The sequence below is a fragment of the Pithys albifrons genome, chromosome 9 (genome assembly GCF_047495875.1).
Source record: "Pithys albifrons albifrons isolate INPA30051 chromosome 9, PitAlb_v1, whole genome shotgun sequence".
Lineage (NCBI taxonomy): Eukaryota > Metazoa > Chordata > Aves > Passeriformes > Thamnophilidae > Pithys > Pithys albifrons.
The window spans coordinates 22,533,113-22,554,775 of NC_092466.1; the positions used below are offsets into that span (position 1 = coordinate 22,533,113).

At 36.9% G+C, this 21,663-nt stretch overlaps 1 protein-coding gene across 2 annotated transcripts in view; it reads left to right on the forward strand.

Moving 5' to 3' along the window:
• Positions 1-21,663, forward strand: part of VCL (vinculin) — a 61,328-nt gene that overhangs the window by 20,712 nt on the left and 18,953 nt on the right. For both annotated transcript variants that reach the window (XM_071564234.1, XM_071564233.1), the window contains exons 2-9: positions 810-880; positions 7,115-7,265; positions 8,377-8,485; positions 10,837-10,959; positions 11,218-11,378; positions 17,579-17,669; positions 18,442-18,589; positions 20,914-21,067. In XM_071564234.1, the coding sequence (XP_071420335.1) occupies positions 810-880; positions 7,115-7,265; positions 8,377-8,485; positions 10,837-10,959; positions 11,218-11,378; positions 17,579-17,669; positions 18,442-18,589; positions 20,914-21,067 (1,008 nt within the window). The remainder of the gene's footprint in view (positions 1-809; positions 881-7,114; positions 7,266-8,376; positions 8,486-10,836; positions 10,960-11,217; positions 11,379-17,578; positions 17,670-18,441; positions 18,590-20,913; positions 21,068-21,663) is intronic.

The window sequence follows — 21,663 nt, forward strand, 5'->3', positions numbered from 1 at the left end:
ACATCTTCTGTCAAAAACCAGCAAATCTTTAAACACCAGCTGATCAGGGATTTTCAGGGCTATCTTGTCTAGCTTGAGCAGGTCTGGCAACTCTTAACACAAAATAGTGTCTGGGTTAAAGACCTGCTTTGTGATGTCTTTCTGAATAGCTTATTCAGCTGGAAAATACAGCGAACAAAGGGGCTGGAAATATTTTGTCAAGTTGGTGATCTCACAGTTCAGAGAGTCAGCTACCAATTATAAAGACTTCTATTGTATAACACAAGAGCTAGTGTATAGAAAACTCCAGATTTTACTCTTATCTCTTTCTTTATTAACTTGTGCATAATTATTTTTGCCTAAAGCATGGTGTGAATGCAGATATGGGCTGTGTTCTCAGCAGTTAACTTCATTTTTCTAATAGACTAAGTTGAATTGCAAAATGAGGGTAATTTTTTCTAACTTTGAACTTGATTTCTGATTTGCAGGGAGTAGGAGGGAGGAAAGCCTTCAGAGTTCAGTGATTAAGTTTTTACAACTAACTGCAGAAAAAAAATATTGTTTCTATGGAGAGTGGAAAGAGGGAAAAGTGTGTTTGTCTGTCCCCATTTATTTTAGTAGAGATGTTGGTAGGAAACAATTAATGATTTCTAAAACATTAGGCTAACCAGAGTATATAGTGGGCTCAAAAGCAGACAAACAAACAGGAAGCTTGTGAAAGGCATTCTCATTAATGCAAAACAATTTTTTGGTCACTGTTTTGCCATTGGCTTTCATCTGGTCTTTACATTGAAATTTTGATTCTTAAGTATGACTTCTTTCTCCTGCAGGTTGGAAAGGAGACTGTGCAGACAACAGAAGACCAGATCTTGAAAAGGGATATGCCACCAGCCTTTATCAAGTAAACCCATTTTATTGTAAATCTTGTATTTTAGGTACAGGAAACCTGTTCCAATGGTAGATCACTGTTACTCATTTCTGCTGTACTGATCAGAAAATATTTTTGTGTTTGAAATGCTCTTGGAGGTCTAGAGGTGACCTTGGTCAGGATTGACCTTTTGGGCAGCAGTGACTTGTCCTGTTACGTTCTTTATATATGGGTACATCTATAGGGTATTTCTTCTTTTTAAAATAGTAATAAAATAAATCAGATTAACAATGGTACTACCTGTGTGATGCTGTAGATTTGTCTAACAGTGTCAGAGGCAACCAATTGGTATTGCCAATATTTTCTGTTTATTTGGTTGATGGAAAATTGTGAATTTGTCAGTATAGGCAGTTGATGCATGTGATACAACTGCCTGGAATTCTAAGGTGTTTGAATAGCAGTGACTTTCTGCAGACAGTCTAGTAAACAGTAACTCCACTTACAGTAGATACTCTTAAGTCTATGACCTGGTGTCAAGGAAAACTGACTTTTTCCTTCTGGTGCCTTGAAGTCTTAAAAATGATACCTCACACCTTGTGGAATTTCCAAGCTGCTTATTGCCACCTGACAGACTTCTACTGAAGTGCCTTTGCCCTACAATCTACTGAGTAGAGTAACCTCTCTATTACTGTTGTCCAGTGTATACAGAATGACCAAGTATTTTAATATCTCACCAAACAGACAGATAGTCAAAACAAAAAAGCATTGAGGCAATGAAAAAAAATAATAAGATACAGAGTAGAGGTGATGTCTACAGTGAAAATTTATGGTAGGCAGTGAAAAAGGATTTTGTTTTTTGTGTTGTAGATTGACAAAATGAATAATTACAATTATGCCTAGGACCAGGTGGTATTAGCATATGGGTACAAGAATGAAATAGCTGAATTATTAGCAAAGTCATCTGTCACTTGAGACCACCAGTGTGTCAGTCAGAGTGATGCTACTGCCTGAGAAACTTCCAGGGAAATCTGGGGAACAGGGGGTCTATAGGTCTGACATAGTTTTGGAGCAAAAGACTAGAAGTTCTGTGTTAAGACAAGAGAATTAATTGATCCCATGCATATGGTGCACTTTGGGTTGACAGTGTTTCTGTGGAGGGAAATTCTGCCCTATAAATCTGTTGGTATTCTTAGAAATCTCACGAACACTGAAAAGGGTAATCCAGGTAATAAATATAGACAGATTTCTAAACTTTTTGGCAGAGTCTAGAGGCTTTTAAGAAAATGAAGTAGACATAGGTAATATGAAAAATTCTTGTATGGAAATGAGAAAATGGAAAGTGGAAAGAAAAATCACACATTTAACCCTGACAATGGCAGGAGGTGATCAGTACAGCTGCAGAGCTCTCTGTTGGGATTGTGCTTTTCACTGTGTCAGTAAAAGCTCTGGAGAACAGGCTATGCTGTGAGGCAAAAGTACTTGCCAGTGACACCAAGTCTTACATGAGGTAGTGAGATTAATGGATGACTGAGAAATTACAGCATGACCTTATTAATTTAAGTGACTTGACATTAAGTGAGGATTAAATTATTTTGAAAGATCTCAAATGATGCACACTTGGGCGAGCAGCAGTTCTGAGGTCAGATAGGATGATTGGCTGAACTGACTCTTAGCAATAGTGAGCAAGGTCTTGGAGCTGTGATACATTGGACAAAGCATTCATTATATGATCATAGTAGTCAAAAAATAAATAAAATATTAGGTTTACCATCAAAGAATGAGAAACCAAAATGTCACTCTTGTTTTTCTCCCACACCCTGAATACTGCCTGTACTGGTACTCCCCCATTTTTAGAAAGACTATAGTATAGAAGTGCTGGAAAAAGCTCATAGAAGGGCTTGGAGAAAAAAGGCATGGAATTACTTCTGTGTAAGGCAAAGCTAAGTAGGCTGGAACTCTTCTTCCTGAGGAAAGTGACACAGAGGTTTGAGGCACTGACAAAGGTCAAGGAAGTATGAGTTGGTTGGAGAAGATGGAAACTTGTACTTTGCAACAACTTGCTGAGGGAATTGCTGTAAGCAGCAGTTTATAAGTCAACAGCAGGGAGAGATTCTTTATACAGCTAATAGTGTACTGTGAAAATTCTTTCTGTGGGTTTGGAGGTTAATTGCTAAGTACATAGAGGAATCCATTGTGGGTTATCAAATAGACAAACTGCAGGAGGTCTCAAGAACTGAAAATAGTTGGAGAATGGGAGAGTGCGCAGAGAAGTACAATAAATGCTTATTCTGTTCTTAACCTTCCTTAGGCATTTACTTGCAGCTACTTTTGGAGACAGGCTACTGAGCTAAATAGGCCTTTGATACAATCCACTCTAGTATTTGTCATGCTGTATTTCTGGTGTGTGTGATCTTTGGGTATAGAGGGGTTTGATTTTTTGAGGGAAGTGCTTACATATTGAAATAAGATCAAAGCTTTTTTCTTGCTTCTTGATGAATTGTATGCAAACACATAATTTTGTTCATGCTCATTTTCTAGATAGTTTTTAGTTTTTCCGGCTTCTTTTTCACCTACAGAAGTAAGGGATTAAGGAAAAGATATTTTCTTAATTGCTATACTGTATTCAGCATTTGATCAACACTTAGCAGATTTTGAAGACTTCAATAATTCTATTACTATAGAAATGTGATACAAGCACTCCTGGATAGTAGTACTTTATGCTGGGTACAAGAAATTTCTCTGCAGCAATTCATGGTTTCTTGAACTGTGATAGAGTGAAAAAGGGGAAACAAACCTGTATGTCATAAAAATGAAACCTACTGCACATAGTACTTACTAGGAATGTTCAATGGCCTTTATGAATGATGACCTATTTAATTTGTGATTGTTTTGTTAATCTGGAGTCTGTATTAAAATGAACTAGTACATGTTAATGGTTTCATGTTAACAATGTGGAGTGTGTTGTCACTGTTTTCTTGTTTGTGGGGACAAGTGGTATTAACAGTTGAGCTGCCAAGGGACTTTTACCTTTTCCTGCATTAAAGGACAGAGTTTGGATGCAGGAAGTGAAACAGGGGAGGGTCTTTTTTGTTTTCCTGAGAAGGAGGGGTTTGTTTCTAAAGTCTTGTTTCAGGAGTGTGCATTCCTCTTCAAGGGAGTGCTCCAGTAGAATTTGTACTGACACATGGATGATGGGTTAGAAGCAGTATACATGTGCTATCTCTGCATTCCCTGTCCATATTTCCTCCATCCAAAAGGATCACCAGTCTTGAGGGAGTCCGTCTTGGAGGATGGAGGAGATCTGCTTATTCTTTTGAAAGACTTGAGATGGGCGTTGAGGGTTCATGATGAATATATGTGATGGTAATCTGTAAAGCTGTTCAGTGGGAGTGTGACTGTGCAGCAAAATAACTTGCTGGCTGTTGAGAAGCTGTTACGCATCCCTTTGCTTGCTACTGACAGAAACCACAATGAAACTGTTGACCTAGAGTTAAAAAATGCTGTGTTCTTTATCTTAATTGTCTTAATCACCAGGGAGTATGAGTAGAGATTATAATTTACATCAGATGTTTTTAATATGTTCATATTACTTGTTAAACTTCTCTTGTAAAGAAGGAAAGAACTGCAATCTCTAGGCAAAGAATAGGGTAACACCTATTTACACTGAGATTAAAAATTGGTGTTTAACTTGCATGCACAGACTCATTTAACTAATCAAGCAGCAATGCTATTCTATGCTAATACTATTTTTGTAGTCAAATTGGAGCTGCATTTCTGGTAACTGTATTAACAAATGAATGTAAAATACTGCTTTTTACTTAATACTTATAGAACTGCAAGTAATCTAAACTATAGCAACTAAAATGACCTCTGGGAAAAGCAAAGATCAATCCTAAAATCTGAGAACTAAAATGGTAGCTTAGCATAAGGTACACTTCTTTCCCCTCACATTTCATAAGGAATACACTTAACAGGGGTGAAGCTGTTTGACTACCAAAAGTAGTGTGGTTGGAAGTATCATGACCAATGTCCTCCACACAAAGAATTTGGGTGGTGTTGACATCACTTTATTGTGGTCATGCCTCAAAAATAAGTATATTTTTTGTATAAAGCTTTGGGGGTTTTTTAATGTTGCAGTATAATGCAGAGATTAGAAATTTCCCCATAGCAATGAACTACTATTCAAAACTTCTGAAAGATTTTCATTCTTGTGATAGAACAAGCGGTTCATTGCAGTGAATATTTTTAGTGGCTTTTGGCTTTTCTTGTTGCTTTGTTTGGTTGGGGTTTTTTAATGAAAATGATTGAATAAATTTTTTTTCCCAGATTCAAATCTTTTGCTTCCTAGCATGTGTACTTTGCAGACAATGAAGTGTGTCTGATTTTTGAACAGCACTGTGCTTTTTTGTTTACTCTCTTGGAGTATTTGAAGTGCTATTTAAACAAAATAGCCATTATATTAGTAAAATGCGAGTTTATCTTTAAGAGGCTCAACCCTAAAAACTGTAAAAGAAAACTTAGACTATTTAGAAATTTTATTTTCATTAATTATGGTGACTGCTGGTATAATACACATTTATGTTAATTATTTTCTTTAGAAATGAAAAAGCCAGCCTGAAGATAATTACTTAGTGTTAAACAGATGACCATGAAATTAAACTGTAGAAAATTAAGTATTTCTGAGCCTATAGCTCTGAGCTGGCTGAATAGGTGACTTCTTTAATCCTTTTCTTGGCAGAGTTGAAAAGAATAAATGTGAGAAGCAAGTGTGGAAATCTAATTTAGTGAAGTCAGTTGACTTTGATAATACAGTTGTACAGAGTGCATTGCATGGTAATGAGCAGGACCATTCCCACTTTCTGCCTTGAAGTCTTCCTGCATTTTCTTACTTAGTTATGAGTTGCTGCTATCTGATACACTGAGCAGATGTCTCACAAAAGGGCAGGTTATGACAATGCAGCTGGCCCAATTTGGTCTACTCCAGGGAACCATTAGTTAAAACCCTTTCTTTCTGGGAAAAAGTGTGTTTTCCTGTAATGAGTGTCTTATATCTACTGGTTAAATTTACATGCAACCATTAAGTTCTAATATTTGTGTTAGCAAAGAGCATAGGCGGAAAAATGGGATAACTGTAACTTTCCAAAAGTACTTAACCTGAAAGTATGATAAAAGTGTATCCAAGTGGTCAGTAGGAAATGGGCTGTGTGACATGCAGGAAGAGGTGATGGTAAGAGGTACCATTGCTGTAATAAAAGGGATTAATGTTTTTTTGGAACCTCCTGTCACCTGAATGAGCACATGGCCCTCACGTGCACAGGGACAGTGTATTACACTGCACCCAAAGGCAAGGGGAGAGAATGGAGGAAAGTCTCAGTCAGTGTAGCCAATCACTACGGCCATGAGTAGCATAGCTAACATGAAAGTGAAGTCTGAAGTTTGTATTTCCCTAAGGTATCATGCGGTAATTACAACAAAAGAACAAAACCTAAACCTTTTCAGTCTTCCAATTTTGATATTTTGAAGTTGTTGTGTTAAATGGCTTGATGCAACCAAATTTCAGAGCTCATTTTCTTATTATGGTAACTTCTCTGTTACTGTAGTTGCATACTGTAATATCTTGCAAAATCCCTTTTTTGTTTTTAAAACTGGAATTGCAAGCTGCATTTGAAGATTGTACCTTACCGCTAAATTTTGTGGTTATTTAAAATTTTATTTCTCTCTTGAGTGTTAACATTCTGAAGAGCTGGACTATAGCTTCAATGAGCAGGGAGCAGTGTCTTGGTTTTCTTAATATTACGTAGTTTTTTTCTTAATGTGTAGCTATCATTTAATATTTATTAATAACAATTGCTACTTGAATGACAATGTATATACAAGGCTGAGAAATGCTAGCAATTACTTCAATTGTGAAGTCCTAAAGGAATAATTGTTTTGTTTCCTGCCCTTGTCCTGAAGAATGTAAGGTATTTTGTTGGGTTAGGAACTCTTTTTAATGCCACTGTAGTGACAGCTGTGCAAGGAATGCTTCTAACATTGCCTGTGTGGGAAGACTGCATGACTTCAGAATAACTGCATGGTGTCGTTGCTGGTTACTGTCTTGTTAAAATAAGTGCAATACTCTTGCTTTTTATACTGTAGAGGTGTCGAATGATCAGTTTGCTTGCAGCACTTCAAGTAGTAAAGTTAAAAATAAATGCAACATTTATTCAATTTATCTTTCATATAGACAAAAACTAATCAGCGAATTTTGTCTGATGACTTCCACAGGGTGGAGAATGCCTGCACCAAACTTGTCCGGGCAGCCCAGATGCTGCAAGCAGATCCTTATTCAGTGCCAGCTCGTGACTATCTGATTGATGGATCAAGAGGCATCCTTTCTGGAACATCAGACTTGCTTCTGACATTTGATGAAGCAGAGGTAGGAATTGCAACATGACTCTCATAGGTATCTGCACAACAGTATTATTAATTTAATTTTCCCCCTATCTAAATTAGCTGAACTTAACTATTGAGTAAATTAATGTGGTATTGATAATTTTAGCTCGATTGGAAGCATACTTTGTATTTCTTTCTTTGGAAAGACCTTAGACTTGTTGCTCTGTTTTGTTAAGAGCATCTTTGATTGACATAATGTTTAGGTGTTGCCTGTGATTATTGCTTAAAAAGGCCAGGTCCTATCAACTGTCTTGTATCTTCCTGACACTTTTCTGTATTCCCTTCAGCATACCCATTACTGTAATCGTTTGATCTTTATATTTTCTGTATCACTTCACTGAAAAGCCCTAGGCCACTTCTTAACATGTTTGTCTGACTCAGTAGCTGTGGCAATTTAATTGGGCCTTGGACTGCAGAGGGTGATACAATTTTAGACTGTCTGGCTGGGCAGACAGAAGGTGTGTTTTGATAAATCTTACAGTTGCTACATTTTGGCTGCTGCACAAGCCAAAAAGCGGCTTCGAAGTGCTGTTTGTCCATCCTCATATGGACAGAAAAAGGCCATAGGTGCAAGGAAACTTGGAAAGGAGTCTTGTGTTTGAAAATGGTTTTTGGTACAAATTTTAGTTTTGGAGCTCTTTCTGGCAATGTGGAGTCTTGCTCTTTTCTAGATAAGAATTACCATGCTACAATGATGAAATGAAGCTCATGCTGCTAGAAATTCCAATGTTAATTAGAAATGCTGATGTTAATCCTAATGTTGCAATAATCTGATGATCTATGGAATTGTATTACTTTAAATACAGTTTCTTATGACCTATTTTCTCAATGCTATCCTTCATTTATCATACAAACTGAAAACACTGGAAGTAGGATTTTGCCTTTATAAGTAGTGGAAAGCTGATTAAATATTGTCTGTCACTACAGCACTCAAGTAATGACATTTTGGGTAACTTAGTATGTCAGACCTTTGTGATTCCCCATTCATCATGTTAGCAAAAGCTGTACCTATTCTGTTCTAATAACAGGCTTGCATTTCTGATTCAAGTATAACTTATCTTCACCTAACAAATAATGGAATATTGCTCTTCTAGGTCCGTAAAATCATCCGTGTCTGCAAAGGAATATTGGAATATCTGACTGTGGCGGAAGTGGTAGAGACAATGGAGGACTTGGTGACATACACAAAGAATCTGGGGCCAGGTTTGATTGGCTACAGCCTTTCATAAATATACCAAGAATAGTCTTTTCCACTACTTTGTTTTCTGCCCAGTACCTTTCTCACCCAAGTTTGGAGTGTCTGGACAATGATAAAGCAGTTGCTTTGGAAGTGTCTGTTGGAACAAGTTTTAAAGTAGAGGGTGAATGATGACTACTTAATGATTCACATTGTCCTTTGAGAATGTAGAAGAGTAAAGATGTGGTACATGGACATGTACTGTATTTTTTCTACACTGTGAGGGATGTAAGCATGTAAGGGTAAAACAAAAAAAAAAAGAAAAACAGTGTAACCGAGCACTCATAGATAGAAAGTCTATTGAACTGATAAAAATGTCTGTATTAGATGAGATAGTTAGGCCTAGTAGGAATTTCTTGGAGCAGTTTAAGCTACGTGCATTAAGATGGTATTAGCATCTTAATGAGCTTGCAGAAATAGGTGTCTTGCAGTATAATACAAAAGCTCAGCTGTTAGAGAAATTCTTTTTTGATGCTCCTGTACTACTTGTTACTTCACTGTGTTAACTCACACTTTCATTGGTGGAAGTGATTGGTAAGTGAAGAACTGGTACCTGTATCTTTATATTGCTGTAGAGGAAACCTACCATTTATCCATGACATCTGCTATTTCAACTGCTGTATCTTCAGCAAGCATGAAGTAGTTTAGGTATTTAACAAAAGCATTCTATAAAATCAAGATGTGGTGTTGATAATGTAGGAAGATGATGGAATTAAAGTTACACTGAACTAAAGAGTGCTTATATAAATACAGCAGGAATCTAGTTAGTACTATATATAAATACGTATACATATACACACACACACAAGTAATGTAGCTAGGTGATAAGTAAAATGACTAGGAGCTGTCATGTTTGTACATCATCCTGTTTTTATTTAACACGAGTATATTTGACCCTGTTTCTAGATGTGTAAAAACTTTAAAATTTCATATGGAGGTATAGTGTTCACTAAACTATTTTATTTCTTTTGAGAAATTATCTTCAAGTAAATAGGTTTTGCCTTATTTTGAACAGGAAAAGATAAAGCAATCTTCTCTTTCTTGAAACATGTTCTTTGACTTGGTATATAAATTTCAGTTTCTCTGTGCTTGTGTTCTATGTCTTGAAAATGGAAATTTCCCAAAACTTTAGTTGTCTCTTTGCGTTTGGGATTTTTCATTGAATTTCACAGACATAATTTGCTGTTAAATGTGTATGATAGCGGTAATAGGTCTTGAGCAAGTGTCTGCATTTCTTAGAGTGAGATGTAGGCTTGTCACCTCTGTTGCAAATGAACTTCTCTAAATTCATGATATTCTGAATAAATAGTGAACCTTGTGCTTCTGGCATGCTGCAGAAGCTCTGTCTGCCTGAGCTAAATGCTGCTCGACACTTGCAGCCCATGCCCACAAAACTTACTATGCCTGCATGGTCGTTGTCCCCTGTAGTTGTATTAATGGGCATCTGAACTTAACCATTAATGGGAGTGCTGTATAAATAACAGGAATATAAGCAGGTACACTTCAAATAAAACAAGTGCTTATAGGTTTTAGGTAAGAAGTAGAGAGGAGAACATGATTGACCCTCTATGCTGTCAGTGTGAGGATTCTACTACTTTTCAGTGATGTCATGAAAGCAGTGTTATATTAAGATGCCCAAGATGCTAACCAGCAGAAGGTAGTTTAGCCAAAGAATATAAAGCTTCTGTCCAATTTTGTCCCCCATAGGAGAGAGAGTAGGACCATAACAGCAGCAATTTAAATCATCTTAAATGTTTATGAAGTTATGTCTGAAGTTTCCATCTGTGCTGTGTGGTAAACCTCACAAGTCTTAGCTATTGAGAATAGATCTGCTCTAGAATAAATTTAATTCTTTTCATACTTCTTGGGCACTGAAATATTTCTAGTAGATCTGAAGTATAAATACACTTCTTGACCTCTGGTGGAACCTCAAGGCAAACAAATAAAACCCTGATGTTTCCTTTTTCTGTCATTCACTTAAGGCATGGATCAAGTCATAACAGAAACTGATTAAAAACCAACCCATAAATTAGCTCCAAGAGTTCATGAAGTAACTTTATGTCCTAAAACAGTAATTTCAAGTATTCCCCTAGTTTATTGCTGGGATTTTAAATCAAAAATTTAGAAGAATCCATTCTCCTTTATATAGTGGCTAGGCTTTGAATCAGTGACTTAATCTGAAGTATCTGGAATGAGCTTTAAGGAACAGCTGCTAATATAACAGTCAGGTTTTAAACTGCAGTTTTCATGACTCACTGTGCCTTGTTCTTATTTTGAAGATTCAACTGTTGCAATGTTCAATTACTTTAATTTTTAGGAATGACAAAGATGGCCAAAATGATTGATGAAAGACAACAGGAATTAACTCATCAGGAACACAGGGTTATGCTGGTAAACTCCATGAATACTGTGAAGGAGCTATTGCCAGTACTTATTTCAGGTATTTTTTGCTTTGTTTTTAATACCACTCTGAATTACTATTTTGTACCAGAGTTCCAATGTCTTATGTTTATTAAAAATAACCTTGACATTGCTTCTGCTGTCATTGGAAATAACTGTGCTCCTGGTATTAAAACTACAGTCTCTTTGAGATAAAATAGTCCATGGAGAAGAAATGTGCTGTATAAGCACTGTAGATCACCTTGATCATTGATTGGATCTTGCATGTACCTTTTTCTAATCTATGCTATTTTCACAGCTATGAAGATTTTTGTAACCACAAAAAATTCTAAAAGCCAAGGAATAGAAGAGGCCTTGAAAAATCGCAATTTCACAGTAGAGAAAATGAGTGCTGAGATAAATGAAATAATTCGTGTATTGCAACTCACTTCCTGGGATGAAGATGCCTGGGCGAGCAAGGTATGTTTCTTACCTACATTTGTACAAAGAAGTCTAATTTCTATCTACTGTGTTTTACCCTTGTAAACTTGTTCTTTTGAGATTGTAGAAATACGTGTGTGTGCATCAGTTTTGTAACACTGTGTAATCACATCACAAAACCTCTTCAAGGTCCAAGAATATCTTCAGAGATGAATATATTCATGTATCTTTCAAAATTAGCTTTTTTTTCAATAAGTAAATTAAAGTAGTGTCGCATTTGGTGGTGGCTCAGTAGTTTAGAGCAACTCAGTGGTCCAACAGAAGACCAGACTTGCTCACCGTTAAGTTCTGGCAACATTAGGAAATCTGAAATACGGTGTATTCCTCTCAGAAGTATTTTTTCCTTTATATAGCAACCCTACATAATCATATTTGATAGAGGAAAATTAGGTATAGATTCTATACACTAAACTGGTTTTGTTGCTAGGTATTCATGTTTTTCTTCTAGATGCTACTAGAAAATACAGACAGTTGTCATCTTCCTTGTGTGGAAGGCCTGGGCTTGAGAAATTTTATTCAGTTTTGGGAGATTCCTCCTTAAACACCTCCCCCTTTTCACCCTACTCTATTTTTATTCTGGACATGAGAGTAAATTTTGAGTGTTTGTCTTGTCTCAAAGAAATACGTTAGACTGAACAGCCTTTCTGGGTAAGTATGATGTCTGTGAAGCTGGCATATGGACAGGATTGGTTCCTTACAGCTCAGTGTTCAGCTGTGTAAGTGGCTGCAACCGCTTAACTGGAGTTCAGTGCTGCTCCTAAGTGGTGCTCAGTGAAGGTACTGAAATGTCTTGAAGACTGTGAAGAAGGTCTGAGACACAAAATCATATGAGTATTGTGGGCTTATGAATAACATAGCTGTGTAAATGAAATTCCTGCCAATTTTTTTTTTAGTCCTTGAAAGTAAATTACTGAAGGGATTTTTTAAGAGTTAGTGCTATGGGCAACAAGTAAGTCTAAATACCATTAAAGAATATATTGAGACCTGAAGCCAGACTAGTTAGCCAATGAAGTCTTGCAGGAAATCTAACGTTGATGTAACCTAGACATAAAATCACTTTGGCCTATGTTTTTTGGCACTTGACCTTTAGTTTGCTTCTGGAGTTATTTTGTCACTATCACTTCCTTATTATGACTGTGTGCATCTTTGTTTTTGTTGTCCTGTTTCTTACCCTTTTCTCACCTTTAGAAGGTAAGCTTTCTCCCACACCCTCCACCTCTACCTTGTACTAAAACCAAAAAAGCATGTATGTGGGATTTTGTGCTGTGTGCAGACTGTGTGCTGTGCAACTTCTTGTGTGCCAGCTGTGACACTGTACTTACATGGAGACACACAAAGTTTTAAAAGGATCTTAATAGCTCTGTCTAGCTGTCTGTAGAATTGGCTGTCACTAAGAGAATGGTAATTGCAAGCTGAACTGCATCGACTGTCTGTCTGAGTCTGATTAGAGTTACACCAAGATTTTACAGCACATTCTTGCTGAGTGCTTTTGTGTTAATTTATGTTACTAGTCTTTGTGGTGACAAATAAAGGGTCCGGTCATGCAGGAACAAGCTTTCTGCTTGGCCAGAAAGCTTTATTAAACCAGGAATTTTTTCTGTTCTGTCGTGTTTTACCAGAGCCTTCCTTTAGTTCAGATGGTTCATGTTCTTTAGGTCTAGGTCTAAAAACTGCAGCTTTGTATGTGCACTTTTCAATTCAGCTTTATTTTTTGATTTAGACTTCCCTGTATTTTATGAAATACAAATACAGTTGTATTTTACACAACAAATATGGAAATTTTTGTGGTAAAGAAAAATGTCTGTTGCAAAAAGCTGGCAATTTAGCCATAGGAAATTCCTACTCTTCTTGCTAGTGAGGAAGATTAACAAAGGTTTAAATTAAAAAACCAGTCGATATATGAGCAATGTTTCCTAGTGGAAAATATTGGTCATTATGCTTAATATGTAATATATTGTGTGGACTAGTATAGTAAAGGTTTCATTCTGTTCTGAATGGAGAACTTCTTAATTGTATGTTGTTGAATTAAGGTACAGTGATGATTTGAAACTGTAGCACTGGGCACTGACCAATCAGTTATGACAAAGCACTTGAATTCAAGCTGCAGAGGGATGAAGAAGCAGGAACTAGTCTTTTAAGGGCCATGTGTTACAGACCTTATTTGTATTTTTATATATATCTAACAGTTGACTTTTACTGATTATTTTCTGGAAGGGCAATGAAGGAGCTGTTTAACTGTAGCTGATGTTACTGTTGCATGCATTTGATGACTGGTGATCAAGGGAAAGATATTTTCCCCATGTTTTTCTGGAGCAAAGTAAGGTGTTTGCAGATGCACAGCCTTGAATTTTTAGCTGTGCAGTAGAGCTGTTGTTTATGTTGGAGTTTATTTTGTGTTTATTGTTCTATCTTGAGTTGTTTATACATTGTAGTATCACAATCTATGGGGTGGTCCCGTGGTGTAAAGGAGAGCACTTCGGACTCCAAATCCCAAAGTCGTGAGTTCGAATCTCAGTGGGGACCGTCCTCTGGCAGTTAAAGCCTCCCTGCCATCCCATCCTGTCAGATCTCGGATGTTCAGCAGGGCCAGCCCTGCTGTCAGGGTGCTGTGTCAGGGTCAGCCCTGCAGTCAGGGTGCTGTGACAGTCCCGAGGACTTCATTGTCACTGTCCAAGCTTGCTTGGCTGTGGCAAATGGACCTTAGGACTGAAACGGTGGGGCCAGTTCTGTGCACACTGTGCCTCACCTAAAACATCCACTGTGCAGGCTGGAAGGGCACACCCATATGGGGAGAGCCCTTCCCAAATCTTCGTTCGCGAAGTTTGGCTATATATATATCTATATAGATATATATATCTCACAATCTATCTAGAGATAGTGGAGAATGACCAAGGTATGGAGACAGAGTTTTTTGTAAACTATTTCATTGTTCTTCCCAGACTCCAGAATACACATTGAGAGAGATTGCAATAATCTCTGCTTGCACCAACACTGGGTATTTTAAAATAGTGTGCTGCTTTAGAATTGAAATGCTGTTCTCTGAAAAGTTTTTGAAAGGAAGTAAGTCTGTATTTAATTCTTTCATTCATAGCTTTGCATCTTTTTTTCACTGAATTTTTCATTTTACTGAGGAATTTATTTTCCTTTTGTGTATTCTTAGTGTTTATTTTTAAATAGATTTGAAGTATTACTCAATACAGACATCTTCCATTTCCACAGAAATGGAAGGAGTTAAAAGTTGTAAGAAGCTGAGAAGTATGTGGTATGGTGCAGGATTGAACCCTGAATGGTGACTAAGCTATCTGTGCTGCCAGGAGACTTTGCCGATTTCCTTCAACATTGCCTTCTTTGGTAATGATATGCAGATATCCCTCGACTAGGCCACTTCATTGAGTCAGAGCTTGTTCTTTACATTTGGTGGGATTTATTTTGCTCTTTTTCAAAGCAGAAAAGCTCAGCATTCTTGGTAGTTGTAGAAGTGATCCATAAAAGTATCTTGAATAAGGGCTCATTTTCTTTAAGAATGGTTTTGAAAAAAAGCCAACTTGCTGCTTTCCCTTCAGACCATGTTGGCCTAGTTGTTTATTAACTTAAGTTTATCTCTTCTGAAAAGGTAATAGTGCTGCTTTTGTTAATGAAATTCCTTTTGTCAACAGGGGATCTGCAAGGACAAAACCAATTTTTGCTGATAAAACCACTTGATACAAACTTTTTTGCAGGCTAGCTATAGGATTTTTTTTTCTTTGTTTGTGATTGCTATTCTGCTGGCAAATCTCAAAGAGTTAAACAAAATTTGCCCTTTGGGAAGGAACAAGATATTTAAATATCTACAGAAGTCAGGACCATCAAGACACTTAAAAGCAGCAAGACCTTCAGCAAGTTGCTGTTTTGTTTAAATTGAATATTTCTGCTTTTGTCTTCCTGCTTAACAGCCTGAATTGGTGGACAAGTCCAGACCTTTCAGAATGGCTACACCTTTTCACTTGCCAAATATCTGACACCAGACACAGCTCTGGCAGAAACAGAAAAGCAGTACCAACAAACGTAGTTAACAATGCATTCTAATTTTCTGTTTACATTAGTCATCTAAAACAAAAACTGAAGCTGAGAGTGAGTCCTTGAGCTGTGAAGATTGGAAATTAATGCTTTAAGATCAGTTTTCTTGGAACACTTCAATTGTTACACTGGGATTTCACAGGACTTTTTTTAAATAGGAAAAGGAGACAGTATTTTGCAAACATGAGTGCAGAGGCGCACAGGATAGCAACACTTGCACTGCAGAGCAGTCCAGTTACAGAGCCTGCATGTGACAGACTAGATGGATCCTGTTATTCCTTGGATAGTTCCAGTAATTATAAAATCATGAATATAAAACCTAAAATACCCATGATTTTTTTCCTCAGATATAAGACTTTAAATTCAGTGGCTTCTATATAGTTTTGCTGAAACTGCAACTCTGCAGTCAGCTGAGACAACACAAAAGCCTGTGTGAGTAAAAAGGGAGGGGCAAAGACAGTTTTTCCAACACTCTCCTTTTCTCAGCCCACACCTGTCATCTCATCAACACAAAAAGCAACATCTGTTGCTTTTTTAGAAATTCAGTTAGTTCTTTGTTTCAGATTGTTTCTGGGTAGACAGGCCTGCAGTAGACCATTCCTTTCAAGTTAAAGTGGGTTCAGCCCATCTATAAAACATCAGAAAACTGTAACACCTCCTTTCACAGGGAGTAAGGTTTCTATACCCATCTGAAAACTCAATTGAATATTTACTTGTCTCTTCTCATACAACAAATGCACAATTCTCAAACTATAGCGATGACTTTCAAAAGAATGTACCTACCTCCCACCTCTAGTTGCAAAGCCTACCTTTGTGAAGTTTTTTCAAACAGGTCCCACCTAAGATCTGAGATCCAGTTCCTAGGTTTGAGAACCAATCATCCAGATGAAAATAATGCTGGTTTTGGTGCTCTCAGGCTGTGATTGAAGAGCCCTTAAAAATATTCAGCAGTGTCTCTTGATGTTTGAGAAAGTTGGTTGCTGAATTATATTAGAGCACCTTGTGAATAGCTGACAGATCAATGTGCCTGAGTAGAAATGTCAAAATGTTTATAAGATTGTGTCTTTGAGACTAAGCATACAGAACGAACTGCTCTGCAGAAACGTGTTGTCAGGATGCCACATACTATACCAGATCCTGATGACTGGTGTTTGTAGGCTCTTTGTCACAAGAGTTGGATATGGGCAGTCCAGTTCCAGTAATAATGTGAGTGCCAGGCTTCTTTTTGTCCTCTGTGTACTAACCATGGGATGTTAGATGCACTTCAAGTTACTTCCATGGCATGTGTGGTGAAAAGCTATTTTGGCTTTTTTCCAACTTTTTGCTTAAGGTGCCTGTTACTGTTTTCACTGTCCTTCCTTTGTGTTAGATGGAAAACTTGTGGCCTCTAGTGGAGAGATGGCACATGAACAATTAATAGAGTACATGGAGAAGTCAGAACTGGGTGGTTGGACCTCCTGGAGTCAGAGGTGTTGGATAATAGAGGCAGAATACTGAAAGAAGCAGCAACTTTGATGCTTCTGTCAGAGGCGATCAGAGTTTTAAACAAGCACCTGTAAATACATGTGTTTATCTGTGTAGGCATTAAACTCCCTATCTGAGAGTTTCAGAATTTTGCTGGTAGACTTATTTTTTTGCAAACAGCAACTATTTGACTTTAAGCAGCAGAGCAGGGGAAAAATGCCAATGTGCAGCCTCTTGCACTGAAGTAAGCAGTAAAATTCACTGGCTAATTTCCATTTCTGAAAGGTTTACTCTAATTACATAACAACTTTTCTATGTGCTGTTAATGTACAGTAGGGAAGAAAATGGAACTAACTCGGAGACATCTGCTTATTAGAGCTCCAACTTGAGAAATGAAAACACTAGTAAATAAAGGAATAGAAAAATCACTAAAATTGCATGCATATTTTCTGCATTTTGAGTGAAATGAAAATGTCTGTTCTAATCGGAAAGAAGTGATTATGACCTGCCAGTTTGAAAATGGGTTTTGAGCTGCTTATATGAATGTGTTTCTGTAAATAGACTCTGCTTTGTAGAAACTTTGTCTGCTTTGGTTGTGTTGATTATTTGTGCTTTAATTTTTTTTTAAATATTCATTTTGGTGGTTTCTTTTTGTAAAGGACACTGAAGCCATGAAAAGAGCTTTAGCCTTAATAGATTCAAAGATGAATCAGGCAAAAGGTTGGCTGAGAGATCCAAATGCACCTCCAGGTAATACTGAAAAAAAAAACCTGCATAAAGTATTTTGATCTTTATAGGTCTTAATATTTCTGTTGTTTAAGACAAAATTGTCTTTAAGCATTATTAACTTGTACATAGAGGATTATTCTGAAGGAGCCTGTTTTTATTCCTTTCTTTGGATAGTGGGGATGATGGAATCAGCTGTGTGCAATCACCTAGGAAGCTTTGCTGCTTCTCAGTTGTCTAAAAGATATGTTCTATCTCACATATGTGTTTTTAATTTCCATTCCAGCAGTAAAACAAAAGACTTATTAGTTGCATTGAGCAATGCTTAATTGCAGTCATTGCTAATGTTTTAAATCCCTCCTTTTGTGTTTCCAAATTTGTATAACTAGGCTTGCCTAACAGATCTCTTTATGTGTTTTTCTTTCAGTCTTGACATAAAATTTTTAGCATGAAAATCTGCCATAAATAGTCTCTCTAATTGCAATCACCTTATATAAGAGATTTGCCTTTCTATGTATCTTTAGAGCAAATAAAACTGGATAGAGGCCTTTCCATTTGGACTTTGAAAGACCTTATTGGAATGACTTCCTCTGAAATCAAAGCCAAAATAATACAATTGTAAGAAGAGTTGGAGATGAATTGTTGGGATTTGGTGCATAGCTCATGGGGTTTGATAAATGTATCTTCATGACTGAACCTAATGCAGTTCATGTGCTGTGATGTGATGACATCAGCAGCTTACTGGTACCTGTCAAGGAATGTCTTGTTTGTTGCACTGACTGACTCTGCATCTCAGGGGATGTTGGTGAACAGGCAATCAGACAGATCCTGGATGAAGCTGGGAAAGCAGGAGAACTGTGTGCAGGCAAAGAACGCAGAGAGATTCTGGGAACATGCAAAACTCTGGGCCAGATGACTGACCAGCTGGCTGACCTCCGAGCCAGGTAAATCTGTTACTTGGAATGGACAGCTCTCCAGTACTAGTGAAACAGTTTTTCTGAACTTGCAGCTGTGTCACTTCCTAATCTGTATTTTGCCTTTTTAACTTTGGTCTGTTCTGAAAAGTACGTTTTAGTAAGGAAAACATTATACAACAAGATGATCAGAATTTCTCAGGTAGATAATTCAGAGTTTGCTTGATGTCAAATCCATAACCTTCATCCAAAGTAGGCAGAAATTAAATTTTAAACTCTACTGTTAAGTCTGCCCTCCGAAGAGGACATAACCCAATTAATGTAAGATACATGAATGTTCTAGTTTTTAGGTGTTTATTGGGATGTTAGGCCCTGTGTGTTGGTAGTTGTTTTTTGTTAGTCACTGATAAATTCTGCTGAACTTCACGTGTGTTTCTTACATAGTGTTTTACTTAACCACAGCCTTTTTATCAGTTTTCTGCCTCATTAGAAATTGGTTTTTCTTTCACAATGGTGTTTTTGATTTTAAAGGATTTTGATTTTAGACAATAGATTAATCTCTTTAAATTTACTGTATTTTTTTATACTGGCCTTTTGTTCTTTAGCTAGAAAATAGGAAGTCTGACATTGTTTTGTGAAGGAATAATGACAATGAACTAAGAAATAATGCTTCTATGTAGCTGGATCACTATAACCCAGTTTCCTTTAGGAATAAGGAATTTTCCAGATTCTTGTCAATGCATTAAATTTTTAAGCTTGAGTACTGTAACATTCATTTCTTTATTTTGTTATAACACTCCTCCCCACCCCACAAAAGTGCCAGACACAGAACCCCCAAGAACTATTCATTGTAATCCATTAAGGATACAGGTAGTAGTTTAATGGTGTAATATTTCTCCTTAATGGTAATGATCTTTCAAATTATTTGAAAAGCAACAGAAGGCAGGACTGTTTTTTTAACATAGAATTTAAAAAATAGTTTAAAAAAAGATTTAAAATAAAATAAGTGCCTCCTTTGACTCAAGGCCCCAGTGAAGTGCAGAAAGTGAGCAAATGCAAATCATTTGGAGAGTTGTGTTTTGAGTTACTTCAAGAGCAAGAATTCCCTGCCATCACTTTAAATCCATAGACTGTTCAGCTCTGAAGTGTTGCAATGAAATGTACACAAGGTTGAAATAGTTGCCAGGAAGAGCTGTCAGATTGCTATAGAAAGGCTAAAAAGGCCAAAATGCAGAAATACAGGTTAGATTGTCATTAAAGTGATGTGTATCAGATGTAGTAGTGGTAGTGGATGAGAAACTGGTTTTAGTTTATCTTCTCTTGGATTTCCAGCTGTTTGCCCTGAGAGAATTTAAGAGCTGCTTTGCACCAGTTTTTGCAGTGTTAGAAAATAGGCGAAACTCTTACTCTTCTTGCAAAGCAGTGGTTGGTGTCAGTTTTGTGTTATGTAAAATTTTTGGAGGTGGAGACAGGACTTAGATTTGCTAACAAATGAGTTAGTTTATATACTGGTTTAATATGTAAATATCTTCAACTCAGCTTATGAAAAACAAGGTATAAAGAAACGTATCTGGCCTGACAGTGTAAATATACCTCAGCATCTCAGTAGCATAGTTGTCATCCTTCCATTTACTATAGTCTTTTAAAGCTAGTGGTTTGATTAAGTGCTCACAAAGCTTCTCAATAGTCAGCTGATTGGGAAAAGACAGAGATTTCTTATGCAAAACAAACCTTCTCAGGCAAATGGATCTGACGTAATCTTTTTACCCAACTTGTAACTCCCAAGCATTTGAACTAACAGTGGTAGTGCTGCAAATTGTTTTCTACAGCCCTGTAAGTTTGTCTTCCTAGCATCCTTCTCAGCATTCTAGGATGTCTTACCAATAGCCTGTAACATTTAATCTGCTTTGGAAAAGTAATTGAGGCAGCTAAGACATTTTATTTTCACTTACTGACTTGCAGTCCTCACTTAGGTCTGGGGCGACTTAACTGCTGCAAGTTCTGACTCTGCAATAGTCTATAAATAAGGAGATGAGAGGTCGTCTCCTGTGTCCTTTAATGCAACTGTATTCATAAATAGCCTTGCTTTGTGACACTTAAAAAATGCTTATTCTTCTGAGGATGCTGAATGTCACATTCTGGAATAGGGAATATGCTTTTAGATTTCTTCTTGTTGTCATGTTATTCCTCAATTATCTTTTGTTTTCTTACAGGAGAAAATTTTGATTAAATATTGTATCTCTTGCAATAATTGCTGCGAATGCTCACAGACAGTTTTTGTTGCCTCTTCACTAGAAAAGAGCTTTTTTTCAGTCCTGAGCTGAATCTGTGGTGGGTTTTTTTGTCTCTGGTAGAGGACAGGGTGGCACACCCATGGCTATGCAGAAAGCACAGCAGGTGTCCCAAGGTCTGGACTTGCTCACTGCCAAAGTGGAGAATGCAGCCCGCAAGCTGGAGGCCATGACAAACTCTAAGCAGGCCATTGCCAAGAAGATTGATGCTGCTCAGGTACCACTAGTGATTTAATAAATGCTTTAGAGCATGATGACACTGATATTAGAGCTGTTATTCTGAACTACTGTAGTTTTTTTCCAAACAAACTTGATTGGAATAAATATAGAGGGTACTTGCTTTAACAAAGTAAAGTCTTAAATTCAGTAATTTTACAGCATACTGTGAGTTCATGACCTTTTTTGGCAACTTGTTTGGCATTACTAAAAATTTCAAGGTTATTAAATGAACGTGATGGAAATGAGCTAAATTTGGCTATAAATTCATTTTATAAAAGAAAAGAGTAGAGGAGTTTTAGATTGCAGACTTACTTGTGGATAAAACTGAAGCCCTTTCTTTGGGTTCTGTTTTGAGAGTGAAATTCAGAATTAGGAACTTCATGAGGAAAGTGAAACAATGTTAATGAAATTGTGTTTTATGTTAATTGATCCTTTATTTCTGTAACTCTTAATACCCCTCAGTGGTCCATTACTCAGTCATGACTATGGTGGTCATTAAATAAACATGCTGTATATAATTACCTAAATGTGTGTATGTGTATGTAATTATCAATATATAAAGATACATATATATTATGTATGTGCCAAATTAAA